This window comes from Saimiri boliviensis, chromosome 15 (genome assembly GCF_048565385.1).
Source record: "Saimiri boliviensis isolate mSaiBol1 chromosome 15, mSaiBol1.pri, whole genome shotgun sequence".
Lineage (NCBI taxonomy): Eukaryota > Metazoa > Chordata > Mammalia > Primates > Cebidae > Saimiri > Saimiri boliviensis.
In genome coordinates, this window is record NC_133463.1 from 44,862,956 (window position 1) to 44,883,899 (window position 20,944).

The 20,944-nt window shown below is 42.5% G+C and overlaps 1 protein-coding gene across 1 annotated transcript in view; it reads left to right on the plus strand.

Annotated features, from left to right (window-relative positions):
- The window catches only part of ZNF704 (zinc finger protein 704), a 237,108-nt gene extending 218,954 nt beyond the window's left edge, over window positions 1-18,154 (plus strand). Inside the window, exons 8-9 of the mRNA XM_039464620.2 lie at window positions 3,582-3,679; window positions 5,215-18,154. Of these exons, the coding sequence (XP_039320554.1) occupies window positions 3,582-3,679; window positions 5,215-5,326 (210 nt within the window). The 3' untranslated portion in view covers window positions 5,327-18,154. The remainder of the gene's footprint in view (window positions 1-3,581; window positions 3,680-5,214) is intronic.
- Window positions 18,155-20,944: the final 2,790 nt, after the last annotated feature.

A 20,944-nucleotide genomic window follows, 5' to 3' on the forward strand; every position in this document is an offset into this window, starting at 1 on the left:
TTTTTGCACTGGTTTCTTCCCATCATTGTGGATTTATCTCCCTTTGATCTTTGAAGTTGGTGATTTGGGGAGGAATCTGAGTGGACATCCTTTCTGTGAAAGTTGGAGCTCTATCTTTTTTGGCCTGTAGTGGCACTGCTGGGCTGCCTCAGATTCAGTCAGGTTGCTGGGTGGATGGTCTTCCCTGGGAGTTTGTTCAGGCAGGTGAGATTAGCCCACCTTCCCAATGGTGTCTCTCCTTCCCCAAACTCAATCTTCCCAATTGTCATCAAACTGGTGTATTCACTGTGAAGCTTTCTAGCGTGCAGGCTTCAGTTTGAGTTTTGTGAGGGTGGAACCTGCCAGGCCTTATGGCCCATTTTGCTTTCAACTCTGCCTCTTTCTGTGAGATGGGTCCGTCCCGCTGGTGTTAGTCCATACTTCCACCCAGGTCCACGCTGACAACTTGCGGCACCAGGCGGGAGCCATCGTTCAGATTTGTATGGACAACCCATGGTGCCCCACAGTCCGGTGGGGCTCTCATGGACCGTGGGTTGCAGGAGGGATGAGGGAAGCACAGGATCCGAATTGGAGCACCAAGGGGGTGAAGTCCCTGACCCTCCAAGCTGGCTGCACATTCCAAGTGGGGACACACCCTGCCCTGTCTCGGTTCTCCCTCCCTGGGCTGCTCTGCCCTGCTTTGGCTCACCCTTTCATGAGCTATTTTCAGTGTCCTACCAATCCCACCGAATCAAACCTAGCACCTCGCTTGGAATCATGAAATCTCTAGCCCTCTGCCTCTCATTCGCTGGGAGCTACATTCCAGTATGGCCTCCTCTCAGCCATCTTGGCACCCCAAAACTTTCATTTTTAAAAACTGTGAATGTTACCTCTGGTGGCCCTTGCTCCACCCAACTCTAGCGTGTAGACCAGTGATATAGACTAATTCAAATTCATGGCAACAGTGGTTCCAAATGTTAGATTTTTACTTACCTGTATGAAATTTTTTTTTGAGATGCGTCTCACTCTGTTGCCCAGGCTAGAATGTAGTGCAGCAGTCTTGACTCACTGCTGCCTTGACCTCTCCACATTCAGGTAATCCTCCCACCTCAGTCTCCAAAGTAGCTGGAACTATAGGTGCATGTCACCACATCTGGCTAATTTTTGTATCTTTAGTAGATATGGGGCTACTATTGCCCAGACTGGGCTCAAACTCCTAGACTCAAGTGATCCACTCACCTTGGCCTCCCAAAGCACTAGGATTACAGGAATCAGCCACCACTTCCGGCCCTACCTGTATAATTTTTTAAGTGTCTTAAGTTTTGTACTGCTATAACAGAAAACCTTAGACTGGGTAATTTATAATGAACAGAAATTTACTAACAACCTGGAGGCTGCAAAGTCATACATCAACATGCCAGCCTCTGTGAGGGCCTTTATGCCGCATCGTCACATGGCAGAAGGTGAAAGGGGGGGGGGGCACACTGGCCCTTGTATACACTAATCCCACCCATGGGAGTGGAGCCCTCATAGCGTAATCACCTCTTAAGGGCCCCACCTCTTAATACTATTACAATGACAAGTAAATTTCAACATGAGTTTTGGAGGGGACATTCAGACCATAGCACTAAAATGAATGTCAGAGAAAATAACACTGAAGGTCTCCATTTGGCCATTCTTGCATTGCTATAAATACCTGAGACAGGGTAAGTTATAAAGGAAAGAGGTTTCATTAGCTCTACAAGCTGTACGGGAAGCACAGTGGCATCTGCTTCTGGGGAGACCTCAGGGAGCTTTTACTCATGGTGGAAGGTGAAGGAGGAGCTGGCACGTCATGTGTGAAAGCAGGAATGAGCATAAAACAACCACAGTCTTACGTAAACTCGAGTGAGAGCTCACGTATCACCAAGAGAATGGTCCAAGCCAGGCGTCCCCAAACTTTTTACACAGGGGGCCAGTTCACTGTCCCTCAGACCGTTGGAGGGCCGCCACGTACTGCGCTCCTCTCACTGACCACCAGTGAAAGAGGTGCCCCTTCCTGAAGTGCAGCAGGGGGCCGGATAAATGGCCTCAGGGGGCCGCATGCGGCCCGCGAGCCATAGTTTGGGGACGCCTGGTCCAAGCCATTGATGAGGGATCCATCCCCATAACCCACACCGCTCCCACCAGGCCCCACCTCCAGCACTGGGGATTACGTTTCAACATGAGATTCAAGCGGGGACACACATCCAAACTGTGTCACATACAATGAAAGAGAAGAGAAAGTACTAATACCTGTACTAGAGAAAAGCAGGTCTCTAAGTATGTCTTGGGAATGCTCCCATGACTTTTAATTGACAATGCTATTTCTATGACCATGTTGGCTCCTAGGTTTTTAAATTTATTAAATGCCTGCCCTCCCATATATGGCAATATTAATTACTTGAGACATTATTTTTCTTCGTTAAAAAATTAATTTGTTGCAGCTTTTGAGAATTCCAAAAGCTGGGAAGATTGTTTAGCGTTACAAGAGCAGGTGATGCAAAGGGCTGAAGTGAGTAATCGGGAGGGACGGAGAACAGCCCTCCTCCATGACTGAGTGACAGAGAAGCAACAGGGTTAAACACACGTCCTGGTGCCAGGGAGAGCCGCAGCACAGCCCTGCTCTACTGTGACACATGCCGTGACCTTGGGCAAGTTACTTAACCTCCCTCTGCCTTGGTTTCCTAATCCGTAAAATGGGAACAAAAATAATACTGCAAGGGGTCGTTGTGAAGATTAAAGCTGCTGTCAGTGATCTGGCACTCAGTGAGTGCTGAGAAAGTGTTTGGTGGGTGGCAGACATTCTTGGTTTGCTCAGGCTCTCTGCCTCTTGCCTTTATTCCTTCCTGTTTAGACCCAAGAGTCTGCTGTGGTGGGGTGTTTTATACAAGAATTCATGTATTTAGTGGCTGTGATTGATCCACTAGAGCCAACAGAAGGCCTAGACTGCATTGTGTCATGGTTGCTTACTAGCTACATAAGCTTAAATAAATCTCCTAACCTCTCTAGGTATGTTTCATCTTCTAAAAAGGGAATCATGAGGCTTGCCCTACTTGACAGAGTTTATGAGGATTAAAAGAAACAGGAATGTACTTTAAGATTTAAAGTAGTATTCAAGTGAAAATATGGCATTATGAGCAATTTGAAATACATAGATATGAAGTAAAAACTGTGTGAGGTATTGGCTTTTTTTTGAGACAGGATATCACTGTGTCACCCAGGCTGGAATGCAGTAGCACGATCTCGGCTCACTGCAACCTCAGCACCAGGGTTTAAGCAGTTTTCCTGCCTCAGCCTCCCAAGTAGCTGGGATTATAGGCACGCATTCCCACACTTAGCTGATTTTTGTACATTTTGGTAGAGACAGGATTTCGCCATGTTGTTCTGGCTGGTTGAAATCCTGACCAAAAGTGATCCGCCCACCTCGGCCTCCCAAAGTGCTGGGATTACAGGTGTGAGCTACTGTGCCCAGCCTCATCTCTGCTTCTAATGGTCAAGGACCATCATCCACATAGCAAAGGCTAACAATTGCATGGGTGGAGAACCTGCCCCATCAACTTTGTTTTCCATCTGTTCACCAGGTATCACCCACACATCATCATCCAGTGGGCACAGGAGAGCAGAGACAGCACGCACACACGGTCCTGTCCTCCCCGCCCAGAGGCACGGTCAGCCTAAGGTATGACAGCTCAAAACTCTACACACTTCACCTCAGGGGAATTAACTGTAAAACAGGACAGCAGAGGGAACCCTGAGAGATGATCCTCTATAAAATTTCTCCACAACTGACAAAATTTCCTTTCATTTTTTTCCCATGGTTTTTCCCATCCATTACCTATTAATGAAGATTTGTTGTTTTAAAGGGTAATTATTTAAAGTAAGGCTTTATATATATATATACAGAATAGGTAATGGTGATTATTAGGTCGAATTAGAGCCATCTTGTATTAACCTATATATTAAATGAACTGTGAGATACAATTTTTATTACAGATCAAGGACGACCTCCCCAGAAGTTCCTTAACCAAAATACAGTAGTCCCCTTTTATCCAGTTTTACTTTCTGCAGTTTCAGTTACCCAAGGTCAGTTGAGGTTCAAAAATATTAAATGGAAAATTTCACAAATAATTCATAAGTTTTAAATTGCAAACCATTCTGAGTAGTGTGATGAAATTTCGTACCATCCAACTCTGTCCTGCCTGGGATGAATATTATCCCTTTGTTCAGTGTATCCACACTGTCTACACTACTCGCCCATTAGATTGACTGTTACGGACTGTGCTTGTGTTCAGCCAACCCTTCTTTTACTTAATAATGGACCCAAAGTACAAGAGTGGTGAGGCTGGAATTCAGATATGCCAAAGACAAGCCGTAAAATGCGTCCTTTAAGTGAAAAGGTGAAAGTTTTCAACTTAACGAGGAAAGAAAAAAAATTGTACACTGAGGTTGTGAAGATCGACAGTAAGATTGGATCTTCAATCCATAAAACTGTAAAGAAAGAAAAAGTCATGCATAATATATATGGGCTTTGTACTATCTGCAGTTTCAGGCATCCACTGGAGGTCTTGGGACATATCCCCCACCCTTACCAGGGACTGTTGTACTAGAAATTGAGAATGAGGAAGCATTTGAAAGTACCTAATTAAAAACTTGAAAGAGCAATGTTGCTCTCTACTGGCATTTCTTGTGTTTACTTGTTCAATTCAGTTTTATGAAGATGGCCAAATTGACATGTCCACAAACAGACAAATAGACGCTTAAGGGATATGGCAGCAAATTTTAACAGTTGAGTGTAGTGGCTGTGAAAACAACCAGCACATATTAGTATCTGAACCTAGAGAGAGCTACCTTTGTCCCCCAGGCTAGAGTGCAGTGGCAATGATCTCGGCTCACTGCAACCTCCACCTCCTGGGTTTAAGTGATTTTCCTACCTCAGCCTCCTGAGTAGCTGGAATTACAGGCACATGCCATCATACCCAGCTAATTTTTGTCTGTTTTTAGTAGAGACAGGGTTTCACCATGTTGGCAGGCTAGTCCCAAACTCCTGAGCTTGTGATCCACCCACCTTGGCCTCCCAAAGTGCTGGGATTACAGGCGTGAGCCACCACGGCCAGCTTTTTTTTTTTTCCTCACTCTTTCGAGGGATTTTGAGCTCTCCATGGAATGCCCATTGAATCCCTCCCACTAAACTAATCTTCCTCATCTGTCTTACAGGAAGCCCAGGGGAGAGGGCAAAAAGTGTCGGAAGGTGTATGGGATGGAGAACCGAGACATGTGGTGTACCGCCTGCCGCTGGAAGAAGGCCTGCCAGAGGTTCCTCGACTGAAAGGCCCCCCAGGCGGAAGGGCTCAGGGCCCTGAGCTGCTCCTGGCCTGGCCTGGCCTGCTGCTGCAGGTGTTGGAAAGAGCTTTTCCTGCTGAATACAGCACAGTCGAAGCCAGGAAAACCTTTTCAGGAACCTTGAAGGAATAACAGCAAAAACAAAAAAAAAAAATTTTTTTGAAGTCACCACCTATGACAGAAGAAAGTTGCTCTTACTGAGAACCCAGTCTGAAGCAGCTATAACTGGTTTTTTTTTTTCCTTCAAAAGAAAAGTCAACTTTTTTTGCTGTATGTCTAGACTTAAAACTGTGGACTTCTGTAGCAATTGAACCAACAAGGCCCATTTTACCTAGAAAGTAGGCAGATTTTGATAAGCTTTCTGAATTATGCCATTTTCAAGATTTTTTTGACACTTAAAAAACCAGCTACAGGTTATTCAGTAGCATTTGTACAAAAAACAATACCTACTTTTATTGTGAATAATCTTTTCCCTGTTTTTCCATTTGACTTCTTGGAGCAGTATACATCAGGATGTGTTGCAAGAAAGTGCAGCACTCTGGACATCTTTTCTATGTCTTTTTGTTTTGTTTTGAAGAATGGCCCCAGTTGAACCATGGTAGAGCTGTTAGCTTGTAGGGCCCCAGATGGCATAAATTTGAGAAGCAATTATCCATGGAAATCACCAGCAGACTTCAGCCCCACACTGAGTTCAGGAAGTCCAGCTGTCACTGTTGGGAAACATCTAGGAGTCTTCCTTGAATCCATAAGAAGCTCTTCTCCTAGAGGCAGCACAGCTCGCTCTACTGTCTGCCTGCCGCAGCTCAGTCAAGAACTGGCACCTGTAGCCATCTGGGTAAGCCTTGATGCTTCTTCAGGGATGTGACACAAATGGCAGCTTGGAGCGATTTGTTACTACTTGTCTGTCAAGATTGTAGCCAGGTTAATGGGTCATTTGCCTTCTCTCCAAACTCTACCACTGACTGATTTCAGAAGAGGTCGAGAACTCCAAACTGTCCCAGTAGGTTTGCTTTAGACAACAAAGCACAGCCCACATGGCCCCACCTGTTCATAAAGTCATGTTAGGCTGACAAACCACTTCCATTCTGAGTGCACTTTTATAGGTTTTATGCTTTAGCATGTCTGAGAGATGAGTTAATTAACAATATAAACATTCTGTGGGTAAATGGAAGGTCCAAATCTTAATTTTTTTCTTATAAAAATATTGGAGCTATTCATTTAAGAATTCACTCAAAAGGGAACATACAGAACACCAAAAGGAGAATGCATGTTGGTATAGGAATTTCTCGATTTAGTAGGGCAAGGGCTTGCACTATGTTCCATTTACTGGGCTTTGTAATTTGCTTGCTTGCTTGTTTGGGAGGTAGTGGTGTGGAGAGATGGGAGTCATTGTCAAGCCGTATAAATAAGCTCATTCTCTATCTACCCTACTCTTGATTGCCCAGCTAAATGGGCAAAGTAGGAAGAGCACCTTATAGGAGGCGCTGTATAGGGAGAGGGGACATGGGATCAGCCATAGGAATGTTAAATGAAATTGCACAGGAGAGTTTAATATATGTCTAGAGATTGTACATACACTTTTTAAAGAGTAGATAGAAGTCATCTAGTAATGAGATATTCTTTTTATATATAAGCAAAGAAAGTATAAGGAGGTTCTACAGTGTGACATCCACCGTCTGTGCATTCACTTATTATGGTATTTTTATTTTTTAAACTCTCATCTATTTTTTTTTTAGAAATTATTCCTTGGAAGAGATCCTGATTTTTTTTTTCTTTAAAAACATTTACTTTAAGAGAAGATTAAAAGAGCTTCATCTAATTTTGCATCTTGATTGCCAATCAGTACTAGTTACAGCACCAGCAATACTGTATGTTTTAGACTTACAAGGTCAGCCAGGAAATGGCATTTTTTTAAAACACAGAAGTGTGTTTATTTCTTCTACTCTCAAGTCCTTTCTTCTCCTGGTGTCCTGTCACCTCCCCTGCACCACCACTGATGTGAGATAATGCTCTGGCCTGGTCCAGGAAGCCCTGAGTGATAGGTAGATTGCCCAGTGGCCTAAATCACAGGGTACAGTCCTGGACCAGAGGTTTTTCTCTTCAGCAAAGCTCCCTGGCCCATGATTATTGGACTGTTATTAATAGAAAAAGATTCAAGTCATGAAGTATAAAATCCATCCCCCCATCCCAGAACCTTGAAACCAAGGAGGGAGAGATCTTTGCTTTGGAACAGTTCTGGAGCAGAGCCTTGTGGCTTTTACCTCCAAATATATACCCCATAAGTAGTGCTGAGCTCCAGCTTAGCTGAGCCCAGCTCAGTCCTTACCTGATATTCGGCTAGTACACAGGTATAAGCAGAACTAAGAGCTGAATGTAGCTTCCCTGGGATCTCTTCTCCTTTCTAAAGCCTTTTTCACACAGACAGCTTCATATCTCCTGCCCAAGTTGGGGCTCCTTTCTGCCTGCCAGCCCAGGGCTCTGTGTAATTTCTTTTCTGGCTTCAGGTGCAGACAGACCCTCAGTACCTTCCTGGACACAGACACATATTCCCTGGACCAAGGCGTGAAATAACTAGTAGACCACCAAGCAACACATGGCTGGCCTTGAAGAAAAGGAATTATACTCCTTACAGGTCACCCAGAAAGCTGTAAATTTTAATACACACTGCTGAACATGCAAGTTAGGGTTTTGTTTTTTTTTTACATGTAGCATTATTTTGTTCTATTTTGGAACTAAATGAAGTGCCAAATTAGCCAGACATTCGTTTGATGCCATCTCTGAGGAACCAAGTTCTCTGTGTTCTTTTGGCCGGGAGGAGGGGAAGGGCTGGGCAGAGTGTTCCCACGGCAGGCTGGCGGTGGAACTGGAGCCCCAGCCACCGCAGGGACCTCAGAGGCCTGTCAGGCAAAAGGCAACACAATAGATTCTGGTCCCGAAATATTTCTAAGTAAGGCATGATGTAGCCTTTTGATTTTTTTTTTCCTGCTTTGACACCCCTGCCTTCAGAAAACGTTTTTCATCTCTCTCCAAAGAAGTCATTTCGTAGTGACTGACAGGACATTCTCCAGAGAGCGACAAAGCAGAGTGGCCAGCAGGCAGTGGTGTTAAGCCTTGGGCCTTCCCAGAAGATGTGTGCTGCATAGGTGGAGGCAGTGTGACAACCTGGAGAAAATACACAGGTAGCCAGGGGGTCAGGGAGGAGGTACAAGAGGCTCATGGACACCTGGCTCCCACTTACCTTCTTGGTGCTGATCAGCTAGTGGTCACTGTCACTGAGCACCTCCCAGGGATCTTCCATTTTCTCCTCTGGGAGCAGCTGCCTGAAGCAAGGGGAGAATGACCTGAAGGAAAGTACCTCCAGAGTGCAGGTCTGCTGTGCCCAGCCTGAGTGGGCATCTCTAGCAGACACGGACTTCTCTCCACCTCACTAGCTGAAAAGTGTCCTCCCTTGGTTGGCAAAAGCCAGTCAGGAAAAAAGCCGTGGGTTTCTGAGCAAGAATGTGTGCGCTTAGCTGCAAAGTGCCCATCAGCAGCTCCAGGCACCAACAAGGTGCCCTTTTCTTAGACCTCAATTCCTCGCCCAACTATAACCATGTTGCAGACGCAAATTTTTAATAGAGAATGACACAATTCTTCACCTTTCTAAAAACTTTTCAAAGAGATAGTCACATGTGTGTATGTTGCAAAAGATTTTTGAAACTGAAATGGCCTCCATTAAATCTCAAGATCACTCAAGTTTAAGTCTGCTGCTTCTGGTGTCACACTAATGCCACACTTTTGAAAGCAGCCCTGGGTTCTGAATAAGCTGGCACTGCTGAATCCACGTCCCCACTTCATCAGACTCCAAAGTGCAAAGGTTCAGAGAAAAGTGGCCAGAGTTGTACATAGAAGAGAAAATCCTTGAGAATAGTAGCAAAAGACTGTAAATAATACTCATTTCCTCAGGGAAAAATAAAGGGCATGCAAAAAATCGGTCTGGAGACTCCTAAAACTAGGACGAATTTTGTTATCATCACTAAAGTCTTTTCTAGTCAGAACAATTTTTTTTTTTTTCTCAAATGAACATCATGTCATTTCAAGACAGATTTGTGTGAACTGAGCAGTACTGACATTTGTGAGGTGTGGGGGAGTGCCCTGGGAAAATAAGCTGTTCCGCTTGTAGCTGACCTATAGCCTAAAGCTAACATTTGAACTACAGGTACAATGCCTGGGGATTATTCATAGACTCTTGTAAGGCTTTTTCTGAATGTAATTGTGAATACAAAGCCTTGCTGATCCTTTTTATTATTACCCATTGGGTGACTGTTTATTAGCTATCAGCAGAATTCTGTAAGTGAAAGCAAGCCCTGAGCGATGTACATTTTGCTTTAATAGCATGTTAGCAAACAAACTTCCATGGACTCTTGTGGACAAGGTGCTGCTTTTTCTCATGACCCTGTAGAATTGCTATCGACCACTTCTTCTGTAGCATTGACCTGTGTGAACTTGGGGAAGGATCTGTGCATAGAAATGAGTGGAAACAGAGCAGGATTCATGAATATGAATGAGAATGTGGATCATTTTGGAGAATGCTCTGGGCACACGGGTCAACTGGAAATTTCATTTCTCTAAGTAAGTAGCCCTACCAGTGGCACGGACTGTCCCTGTTCCTCGTACCTGTGGGGTTTCCTCCATAGTGGAACTGTTTCTTGTGTCTTTTTTGCATTGTAACTAGCCAAACCTGAAGTCAGTAAATAAAATGAGATTAGCACTTTTAGGTACCAGTTGTATCACTGAGTAATGCACACCAATAGAGCAAGAAGGATAAAATGTATTTAAGACCAACTGGTTTACTTATTATGACTGACTTTGAAAAAGCCCATATCCAGTGATATACATGCTTTAAATGGTATATCTATCATAGGACCAGGAACCAAAATGGGAATTTTACTTCTGGTCCTGTTTTGTAAATAGTTCCTTTTTTTTTTAAGACAATCTCATGTTTTATAACTTTTGTTGTGGGTCTGAGAATCACAATGGTAATATGTTGTGGCAAAATGTAATCTTTAAATACAAAAACAATTATAACTTAATTTTCCAAATAAGAAATACACTGGTTAGGCTTCTACAGTTCTAAGAGACATGACACTTTGGTCATAAGCGTCAGTACTCAACTTCTCAAGTTAACTGGAGATATTTTACCAGATGCAGTGTTTTGTAATCACAAAGAACACAGACGTTTTGTGAGAAATGACCTTGGTTTTATACATTGTGGCTTATTTTTTAAAATATAGCATTTTACCAGACAGGAAGTGTTAATATTATAAGTAATTCCTGCTCACCAAAGGGCTATGTCTCTTTTAAGCAAATGTTTTGATGCATATCTTTTTAATTAACCCTCTGCAGCAAGGGTAGAAACACAGATCAGATGGAGAATGGGTGTAAGAGAATCAAGATAGCAGCAGCTACTCCTTTTATCATTACTAATATGTTTGCGAAGTATGGAAAAAGATGCCTGAAGAGTCATTTCATATATTTTAAGTCTAAAAAAAGTTAACAGATATGCGTATAGGCCATGGGAGAAATATTCTTATAAATTTTTTAGTGTAAAATGATAAATTCTGTGTCACAAAGACAAGTTTACTACTTGACCTACCAGAACCACGAATACTTGCACTTAACTAGCAAGTATCAGTTGGTGGAAATTTCTAAAATCATAGTAGATAGGCTCAAAGGATTCTTAGGTGATCAGTAGTGTTTAAAATAATTTTGTCCTCAGCACTAACTACAACTGTAATTTCCTCATAAGAAAAAGTGCTTCCAAAATATAGCGGAGGGGAAAAAAGGAAATTAAATAAATAAATAAAAACAAATGCTTGATTCTTCACTGTGAAGAACTAGCAGGCACACGAGGTTGTGATCAGAAACTGACTGCATTCCCAAGAACCAGGAAACAGAGGGGAGCTGTGGAGAGTTTATTAAAACTGCACAAATAATTCAGAGCTTTGCCAAAACCATTTCATAATGCTGTACAGTTTTTTCAAGCCCACTCACTGTTAAAACAAGAAAACATCTTTTCTTTCTAAGATTTTCGTAATCCAAAAGCTAGCCTAATTAGCCAAGGATGCAGATAACATCAAAAGCAAAACTGAGATAGAGCAGCCATACGCCCATTGGGCAGCTCTTATGATGTGGTCAGAAGGTCACTCAGACCTTGGTTTCAAATAGGCTTTGGAATCTGCACACATGAGGACTAGAAACACACAGAGTTCGGGAAAACTGTGTACGGCCCTGGCTCCTGGTCTTTGAGATGAGGCGTCCTGCAAATCTCTGTTTTCACTCCTCGGAATGTCTCCATTATTAGCATTAAAGTCCCCAAGCAGTTTTTATTGTTGTACAGTTTTGAACCAAATGAGTCTCATTTCCTCTTTAAATATAAGATTCCTAATTCTATATAGGAGAGGTTGTAAATGTCAGTGCCTCGGAAGGACCAGGCAAGTTCTGTAAATGATGGATGTGGATCAGGCAAAGAGGAACATGAGAATGGTGGGGACTGCGTTGAACTGGAGAACACATGCCCTCTTCGAAGGGGTGCCCACACTCAGCTCTAGACAATCAGAACCAAGCAGAAGTGAGGCCCAGGGCTGCTAGATCGTCTGACTTGGAAATACGGTATTACCTGACACAGAGGTGTTGACAACTAATTCAAACTCTTGGCCAACACTGTGCAGACCAAAGAAAAGCTGCACACGGGCAGATGCAGCCTGCAGCCCCTAGTTTCAACTACTGGGGAAAGTGGATTTCACATTCCGTGGTTGTCAGGTCAGGTTCAGCCATCAGCCCCATAAACTGGCATGTTGGCACTATCTGGGCAACTGAAAAAAGGAGAAAGAGGTAATGTCTCCCCAGAAATCATTCTCATGGTAGATTTGAATATAGATATGCTGAGTTATCCAGCTCTCTCACTCCCTCCTTTTGGCATGCCCAGGCCGTGCCCCCCAGAGCATCGAATCACTGTTTTCTTAATTTTCTGTTTCCTACCGTGGCCACTGTGATGACGGGCTGGCAAAGAGCAGCCTTGTGCCTTCTAAGAAGGCGGCCAGGAGTCTCTGAAGCTTGACACAAGCACACTTTGTTCCCATGTAACATTACCACTGCTTCACCTCTGATACAGCAAAAGCCTTGCTTCAGAACTGGCAGGCACTTCAGTTATTTTGGAGTGTCCACTAACCTCAAAAGGAGGTTTTTCCACATACAAAACCCTAGCATCTTTGAAGGTGAAAGCAAAATGAGAATAAATGTGTCATGAAAAAAAATAGAAGTTTCTTCCTTCATTTAGATGGACTAAGTTATGTTAAACTGTATCTTACGTCAGAGCCCTGAAGGTATTGGGATAATCACTGACCCTTTCACAACACTTTCATTTGATCTCATAAGAACCCAGTGTAGAACAGGAATAGTTAAAATCACCATTACCCACTCCAAGGCCAACCCAACCTGAATCAGCCTCAATATTGTTTGCAAGGAAGAGGACAAGGGCTCATTAAAGGCCTGGCTCAGACCTTAGTCTTCCAGACTGACTAGGGACATAAGAAGACCCAGGGACCCCACCATGTTCTCAAACCGTCTTTTCAGTCTAGGCCTTTCAGCATAGACATGAAGAGCTCACCCATTACTTAATTCGTGTTGCCAAGTGCAAACTGACTTATCCCCGGATGAATCCCTTTACTGTAATGAATCCCTAATTCCTAAATTCCAACCAATTTGGTAGTTAATTATAGGAGCTTATTAGCTAAATGTATGTTGTGAGTAAAAGTTTTGACTCCTTGGGGAAAATTTCTTTTGCTGCTAGCATACAATATTTGCTATGTATATAAACTTAAGGCCAGAAATTTTTAAACCAGCTCAAATTTATTATCTGTAATGATCAAATCAAAACATACTGTAAACTCAGAGTTTGAAGTGCCTGGTAATATGGTTGTGTTTAAATATGAAGGCAATTTACATGACATTGGCAATGCCTGAGATTTCTTTCATTGCGAATGATTAAAAGGCAGTCCAATATACGAATGGCTTTCATCTTACCCTTCTCCCATTAATTTACTAAGTATAACATCTTGAGTTTAGCATAAAGTCATTCACAGGGAGTTTAGTCGTGGAGCTAGAAGGAGCCTCAGAAAAAACCATTTTGGCCAGACTTCCATGTCATGAACAGGCTTTTTGATGAATGATGCTTACTATGTTTCTAAAGCAGGCATCCCCAAACTTTTTACACAGGGGGCCAGTTCACTGTCCCTCAGACCGTTGGAGGGCCGCCCCATACTGTGCTCCTCTCACTGACCACCAATGAAAGAGGTGCCCCTTCCTGAATTGTGGCGGGGGGCCGGATAAATGGCCTCAGGGGGCCGCATGCAGCCCGTGGGCTGTAGTTTGGGGATGCCTGTTCTAAAGTAATGCAATGTTGGAGAAGGAAACAGTCTAGTGCTTTCCTCTTCTGATGGAAGAGAATCATAGTCAGCACCATTGCTATAACAGTAATAGGATATAAAAAGACCCATGAAGAAAGAAGAAAGCTATGGTTCCAAAAGCAGGTACCATAGGTTTTGAAAGAAGGTGCATATGGTGATAAACTGTAGTCCTTGTGTTTTAAAAATGTTCTTTCATGTTAGGCACCATCCACATAGTTATTAACCACCAACTTCCAAAGAGAAGATCCCCTTGATTTATTTGTATCATGAAAATACTAAAAATTAATTCTCAAGTCTAATTAACTATTACATTCTCTTACTAGGGCTATTTCCCTAAATTTTTAATTCAGAAAATTAATCAGAGTTGGCCAGATGAGTGGCTCATGTCTATAATCCTCGTACTTTGGGAGGCCAATGCAGGTGGATCACTTGAGGTCAGTAGTTTGAGACCAGCCTGGCCAACCGGCAAAGAAAGAGTGAAAACAAGAAAAAAGAGTGAAACCCCGTCTCTACTAAAAATACAAAAATTAGTTGGTTGTGGTGGTGCACACCTGTAATTCCAGCTACTTGGGAGGCTGAGGCAGGAGAATCCCTTGAACCCAGGAGGCAGAGGTTGCAGTGAGCCAAGATTGTGCCACTGCATCTGGGGTACGGAGTGAGACTGTCAGTAAAGAAGGAAATTTCCTTTAAACAAGCAAAAACAAACGTGCCCATCTATTTCTTCTGAAGTCTGTCTGTATCCTTAAGAGGAAAACCAGCACTCTAGGGAAGAAACTGAGTTTTACAAGAGAATAGTCCCCATTCTAGCTACCAGTCTTGCTTTCTCCCATTTTGGCAACCCCCAATGAATTTGCTATTGAAAACGTTACTCTTCTCTTTGCCGTCATCTCCCTGAGCTAGAGGCCAGGCTGTGGTTAATGTTTTTCAATTCCAAAGCCCCTGATGGACATTCTTATTTCTGTGCTACTGCTTTCTCTCTCTTAAGGTGCAAGGGGATAAATACTACTATGACTGGGATATCAGGCTCAGTGTGGCTAGCCCCTTCCTTCAGGGGAAAAATTCCATCTGTCTGAACTCTTTTAGGTGATCATGAGTAGAGCAGCTTAGTCAGCAGACAGCCAGCCACACTCATCACAAAAGATTTGTTCAAACTCACTGTAAAGAATGACAAGACAGATAGCTAATCCTTTCACTGTGCCTTGAAGCTCCCCTGTGCAAGTCACCAACCCTACCAGTCCCTTTCATAGGCAAGGCTAATAGTGATCAGAACCAGCAGTGTGAGCTGGGTTCCACCTTAGGAGGGGACAGAGAGCAGAGCAAGAGGGCTCCACGTTTAATTACTCCAGGCTCTGACTTCTGCCCACAATTACAGAGCATGAAAGAGAATTGGCCTTTAGTATGTGAAAAGGAAGTGGCTCCTACAGGGTATCATTGGAGAAAAGGACTCCAGTTCACTCATGTTGTTAAGGACTTGTCTCTCACTCCACTGGAGCCCCCTTTCTATGTTTTGGGCACAGATGGCTGGGACCAAGAGGAGGGAGGAAGAGCTCTTAGGGCCAGCGGCTGCCAGAGTGTGAATTACCCCTCAGGGATCTACAGCAGAGTTTAATGATAAACTACCACACTCCCCCAGAAAAGATTGAGGAGCAATGCATAACTTTGCGGATTACAAACCCTTGTTTTACTTTTTAGACCTTTTTTCCATACTCTGCTTAATTGGAACTCTATGGCTGTGATGTGACCAACACCTGTGATGATAGCAAAGCCCCTCCTTCCACAGTCTCCCGACTGTCGGGGAACCTCCTTGGTCATTGGTAGAAAGCTTTAGAAAACACTTAGATTTTTAGGGAAGAACTAAAAAGTCCCCAAAACACACAAGTCCATGACTTCAGTAACTGAAAATGTCCTCGATGTAAACTAACCCAGGAATCTGGATCATACATGTTTAAAAAAAAAAAAATCCCATGAATCAATATTTTCCTACAACACACCCTAAAATTCCTATTTTTGTAATTAATGGTTGGACAGTGATCAGCCATTTAAGCATAGGCTCTCTGGAATAACCAGACACTAGAATAGTTTCCAAAGTGTTTTGTGTATCAAAATCCTATATACTTAGAAGAAGAACTCAGGATAAGAAAAAAATCGCTAGGTCCCAAAGGGTTCATGACTATCATCAGATGCAACTGCGAGTGGCCTACGGCCATATTTTCAAATGAGAAGGCTGGAGAGAGAGAACAACAGTAATCACAAACCCTCTGTTGCCCTTAGTCCATGACAATGTTTAAGGAAACTTTTTAAAATTAAGCCATCTTTTGAATTGTTTTCTATACCAAATCTAAAATGTTAAAATGAAATTATTAAATATTTAAAATGGGGTATTTAGTGGAAATGCAATCAGTAGAAAGCATTGCTTTTCAGTGCCTGCTAAACAAGGAGAAAGAATGAAGAGAGAACAGCTGTCCTTCCTGTGTGACACTCGTGTGAAAATGACAGGCATTCACAGGTCATTGATTGCTAACTCAGAAGCTAGGTGGCAATGCTGTCCAATGGTTAGAGATCTATTGAAATATAATCTTACCACCATTCGGAGGTAAGTACTTGCTTACAAAAGTCTTTAATATTAGTAAATGAATGTATAAAATGATAAACTATGCATTTTCAAAGAGTAACATGCATTTTATATTGAATCCAAGTAAATTTTTTTCATAGCTGCCTACCACAACCGCAAATTATTCAAAATAAACTTGGATACATATCCTTATGGGAATATGGGACACCCATCTATATTCTCCTACTTGATGTTTTCAAAGATTGACTTTAAAACATCAGGCTCTAAGAAATTCCATCATTAAGATGAATAAATGGGAAATGGTTTATTTTTTACTTCTTAAGCATAAATGGGAAATGTTGGCTGTTAAAAAATGTGCCCAGTTCTTTAAAGGTGGATGTTCTAGTAACACTGAGTTAATAAGCAAACAAAACTGCGTGAAGTGAACGAATATTTCATTGTATAAATATAGCATAGGTTTTATCTGTTGAATTCTCAATCCAAGAAAAAAATGTTCTTCAACGGGTTTCGGTTATAGTTTCAAATAACAAAATATGAAACTATTGTCCAGCAAAGCAAATAATCGATCTTTTTTCAAAATTACTTATATTTGGGAAAGTCTATATAGAATATACACAAATTTCTTCAGCCCTCTTGTTGATTTCATATTTTCATGAAACCTTTTCCCCTAATAATTTGTCTTTACTATTTAATTATTGCTTTACTACATTACTCCACATGAAAAAATATCCTTTCCTTCATCTGACAGTGTGAAAAAAACTCCATTTCTCTGCCATTCTGGTTCTCTTCAATGTCCATTGAGAAAGTTTCTCAACTGTTTGTAAAATGTGGGGAAAAAATGCATTTCTAAACCTGGTACTTAAGGTTATACTGGATTGTTTGCTACCTAATTAGAAGTTATGGGGGGGGGGGGGGCAATGTGTCTTTTTATATGATTTTTAGCCAAATCTAGATGTTCTGATACACATTTCTGAATACCTGTCTGACTGTAAATACAGCCTGCAGAGGTTCAGGTTGATAAAACTTTTACCTGACTGTTCCTCAGCCATGCTCCTTGCCAGCTTCTGGCACATTGTACATAGATTTGTCGAAAATGTTTAAATGATGTTGTTTTTCTAAATGCTGTTCTCTACAACAATTTTTGAATTTCTTTTGCTCTCCATTATTTTGGACTTTGTGTGTTTGTTTAAAAAAAAAATGTTTCCTAAATATTTACCACCAGGAAAAAATATTTTTAAATCAACTGGTGCTAACTGAAACCGAAGGAAATTTTCAGATTGAAGATGTACAATATTAAATGTTCACACCAGTTAAACTGCACTTTCCCAAGGGGACAGCTGGCATCTACCTGAAATGGGCATCAAGAGACCACCAAATGTTTACAGTTTCTGTGGCCCATTTAAGTGTAAAATGCAGAAGTGGCTCTGTCCCCCAGAGTTGAGGATTTGCTACGCTGGTTCTCTGGAAGCATTTAAGTAGAAGAAAAGGTTTATAGTAAGAATCACTTTAGTAATCGTCTTCTGGTCCTTGGACTTTTCTGTTCTGTAATGCTTGTAACAATGAATATGGTGTTGCCAATCTAGTCTGATATCATCGTTGACTTGTACTTACTTTGTGGATGGTTCTATCTGGGGTTGCACTGGCACAAACAGAGCCAGAACACTGGACTTTCAGTAAGACCATTTTGACTTCTACAGTGTCCACACACATGAATTTAAATGCACTTGTAACTGGTTAATTACCATGAAGTAAGTCTAACTTCCACTTAATAAAAGTTTTTGTGTATCTGCTTCTATTTGGAGACCATTTATTTAAGTTAAGGTTAACTAATTTATACCAAGAAAGGCTCACTGGGGCTTGGGGTTTTACCTAGAGATGTAGAAATAGTTCAAAACCAAGGAGATGCCTTCATCATCAAGGCCATTTTTAGAAACATGTGGAAGGCCTGGCTCCTCATATTCAGCCCTGCTAATGACAATTTCAACCCATTCCCTTAGCAATGATTTTCCACATACATCAAGCTGCTGATCCTGTGCTGCTGACTCTGTTGTCCCAAGCAAGTAGACAACGTGGCAACCAGAGGAAAAATAACCTATTTTGAAGCTAAGCCAGCCTGGAATTGTCATCCTCAGGCCTAGGGGCTCTCAAAGGTTGGTTTCTGCAAAATTGACATTCAGTGCCCATGTTTGCCATGGAGGAGGGGCGGGCATAGCAACCTCCAGAGACGGTGCTCAGACTGCACATGCTCCTGTCACAAGCCCTCCGCTCCCAGGGCCCCAGAGGCTCTCCAGGTCTCAGTGACTGTGGGACACGGCAGAACCCTCAGGGACAGGGCAGCAGAAAAAGGTATTGAGAATCTGGGCCATAGATGTTGTCCTGCAAAGTTATGTGGAAAGCATACATTTGCAAAATAAGTTTTTACTAAATACTAACTATACAAAGGGATGCTATAGGAAACAGCTGATAACATAATGAACTTTCAGTGTAAAAATGCAAGCTACCTTCCTTCCAAAAAATACCCTGCAAGAATTTATAGTTCCTAAGGGTGAAGACCATGTCCTGTATGTTGTGCCCACCTGGTGTTGTACTCTACCGGGCATAAAATAGATGATCAATTAATTTTTTAATGAATGAATGAACAACTTGTTCAGACAGAGCATTTCTTTAGGCTTCATATGTGCTTTCTGCCTTCAACCTACCATTACTGGAACAAAGCAGAGGAAGGACATAAACATGTTAAAGACTTGGCAGAGACATTTATTTAAACTTTTTTTAAAGTCCACATTTTTAAAGTTTCTTTAGAATATATACATTCTCAAAATTGCCAACTCCAAATAACTACATTAATTACATAATGATTAGCCAATACAGGACAAAGTGTGCAGTCACATGGTTACTGTTTTAAGTAGAAACACCTTGCACAAAGCAAGAATTCAATAAACAAATTAACAAAAATGAATGCTTCTAAAGGAAATAAATTATAACATAGGTCTGTGCTATTACAAGCAAGCAGAGTAAATGCAATGAGACTACTGGGATTTGCATCAGTAACAGGAGAGACAATCTAGGCTGGCATTAAGGCATAATAGACACTATTTTAGGAGGGGGATCTGGGTACTATAGTCATCGTATATTTGTTTGTATATGCATAATATATGCACAATTTAAAAAATCAGGGTAGGAAAAAGCTTAGAGTGAAAGCAGGTACCTGCTGCTGTCCCCTTTTACCCTTTCATTATGCTCCCAGAAGCAGCCACATTCGACTTAACTGTTTCTTCTGGGACCTGGTTTCATTTGTATCTTTTTATTTAATTATATGCAAGTATGCCTGACAAACAACAGCCAGCTCCAGCCAAGGCATCTGCCGGTATCAAGAGCAGGAGGGACAGAGCACAGCACAAGGCTGGAGAGCGACACACAGGACTGGCAAAGTGCCCAGCGCAGGGAAGTGCCCTGTGTTACGAGGGGCACCCCCTGTGCACGATAGAAACCTACTGCTCTGAGCAACACGGGCGTCTCCCTGGGCATTAAGACGCTGGCCTGTGGCTAATCCATGAGTCTCTCACAGGTTTGCTGATTGTGAATTGATTCTCCAAAGCACAGTAAGCCTGGGTAACCTGAAAACAATCAAGTGTCCTCACCTCCAGATGAAACCTGCAAACCAGCCTCAGACCCCAGGCCAAAGCATTCAGCCAGCCAGCTGGCTAGCGGGTCTCTCACGATCTGCACAGCAATTCCTAGTTTGGGGTACATTCCGTACTTTAGCTGATGTCACTGTAATGCCCAGATCATCCCAGAAAATCCTTTCATGTCAGATGTTGCAGAATGGCTCAGCAAAGGCAAAGTTGCTCACTGTTCACCTGGTGGCTACAGCTAGAGATGCTGGAAACCAGCTACACCCATACGTTTTAGGTGGTTGACTGCAAGTAATAATCCCACTCAAACCTGACTAAGCAAACACAAGTGGGGATTCACTGAAAGGACACATGGTGTTTCTGTGGGACCCCAGGTCAGATAATGTTGCCATGAGTCAGAAATCCTCGGTAAAAAGGCAACCACACTCAGCCCTTCCAGTCCCATCCTGTCATCCAGTCTCCGGAGGGGCAGCGGGATCAAGACTCCTCTCTCCTTTAGGATCTCTTTCCTCCTCACTCTACATAGCTGCCTGTTTTGCGCCTCCAGCACATGGTGGAAAATGGCCATCAGAGGCCTATATGACCTCCCAGTACATGCGGTCAAGAGGGGACTAGAATTCTAGAGCACCAGTTTCAAACTCAATAGAGAATCTGATTGGCCTAGCAAGGGAGAGGCTGCTCCAACCAACCGGGCTGAGGTAAAAGTGTATTGTTTGGGCCACCTGGAAGCTTCTCTAATATTACGTTTGCACCAACTTAATAATAAAGTGTGGGTGAAGGTGGGCAGATCACTTGAGCTCAAGAGTTTGAGACCAGCCTGGGCAACATAGTGAGACCCCATCTCTACAAAAAATACAAAAACTAGCTGGGCATAATAGCATGTGTCTATAGTCCCAGCTATTCAGGAGGCTGGGATGGGAGGATCACTTGAGCCAGGAAGGTTGAGGCTG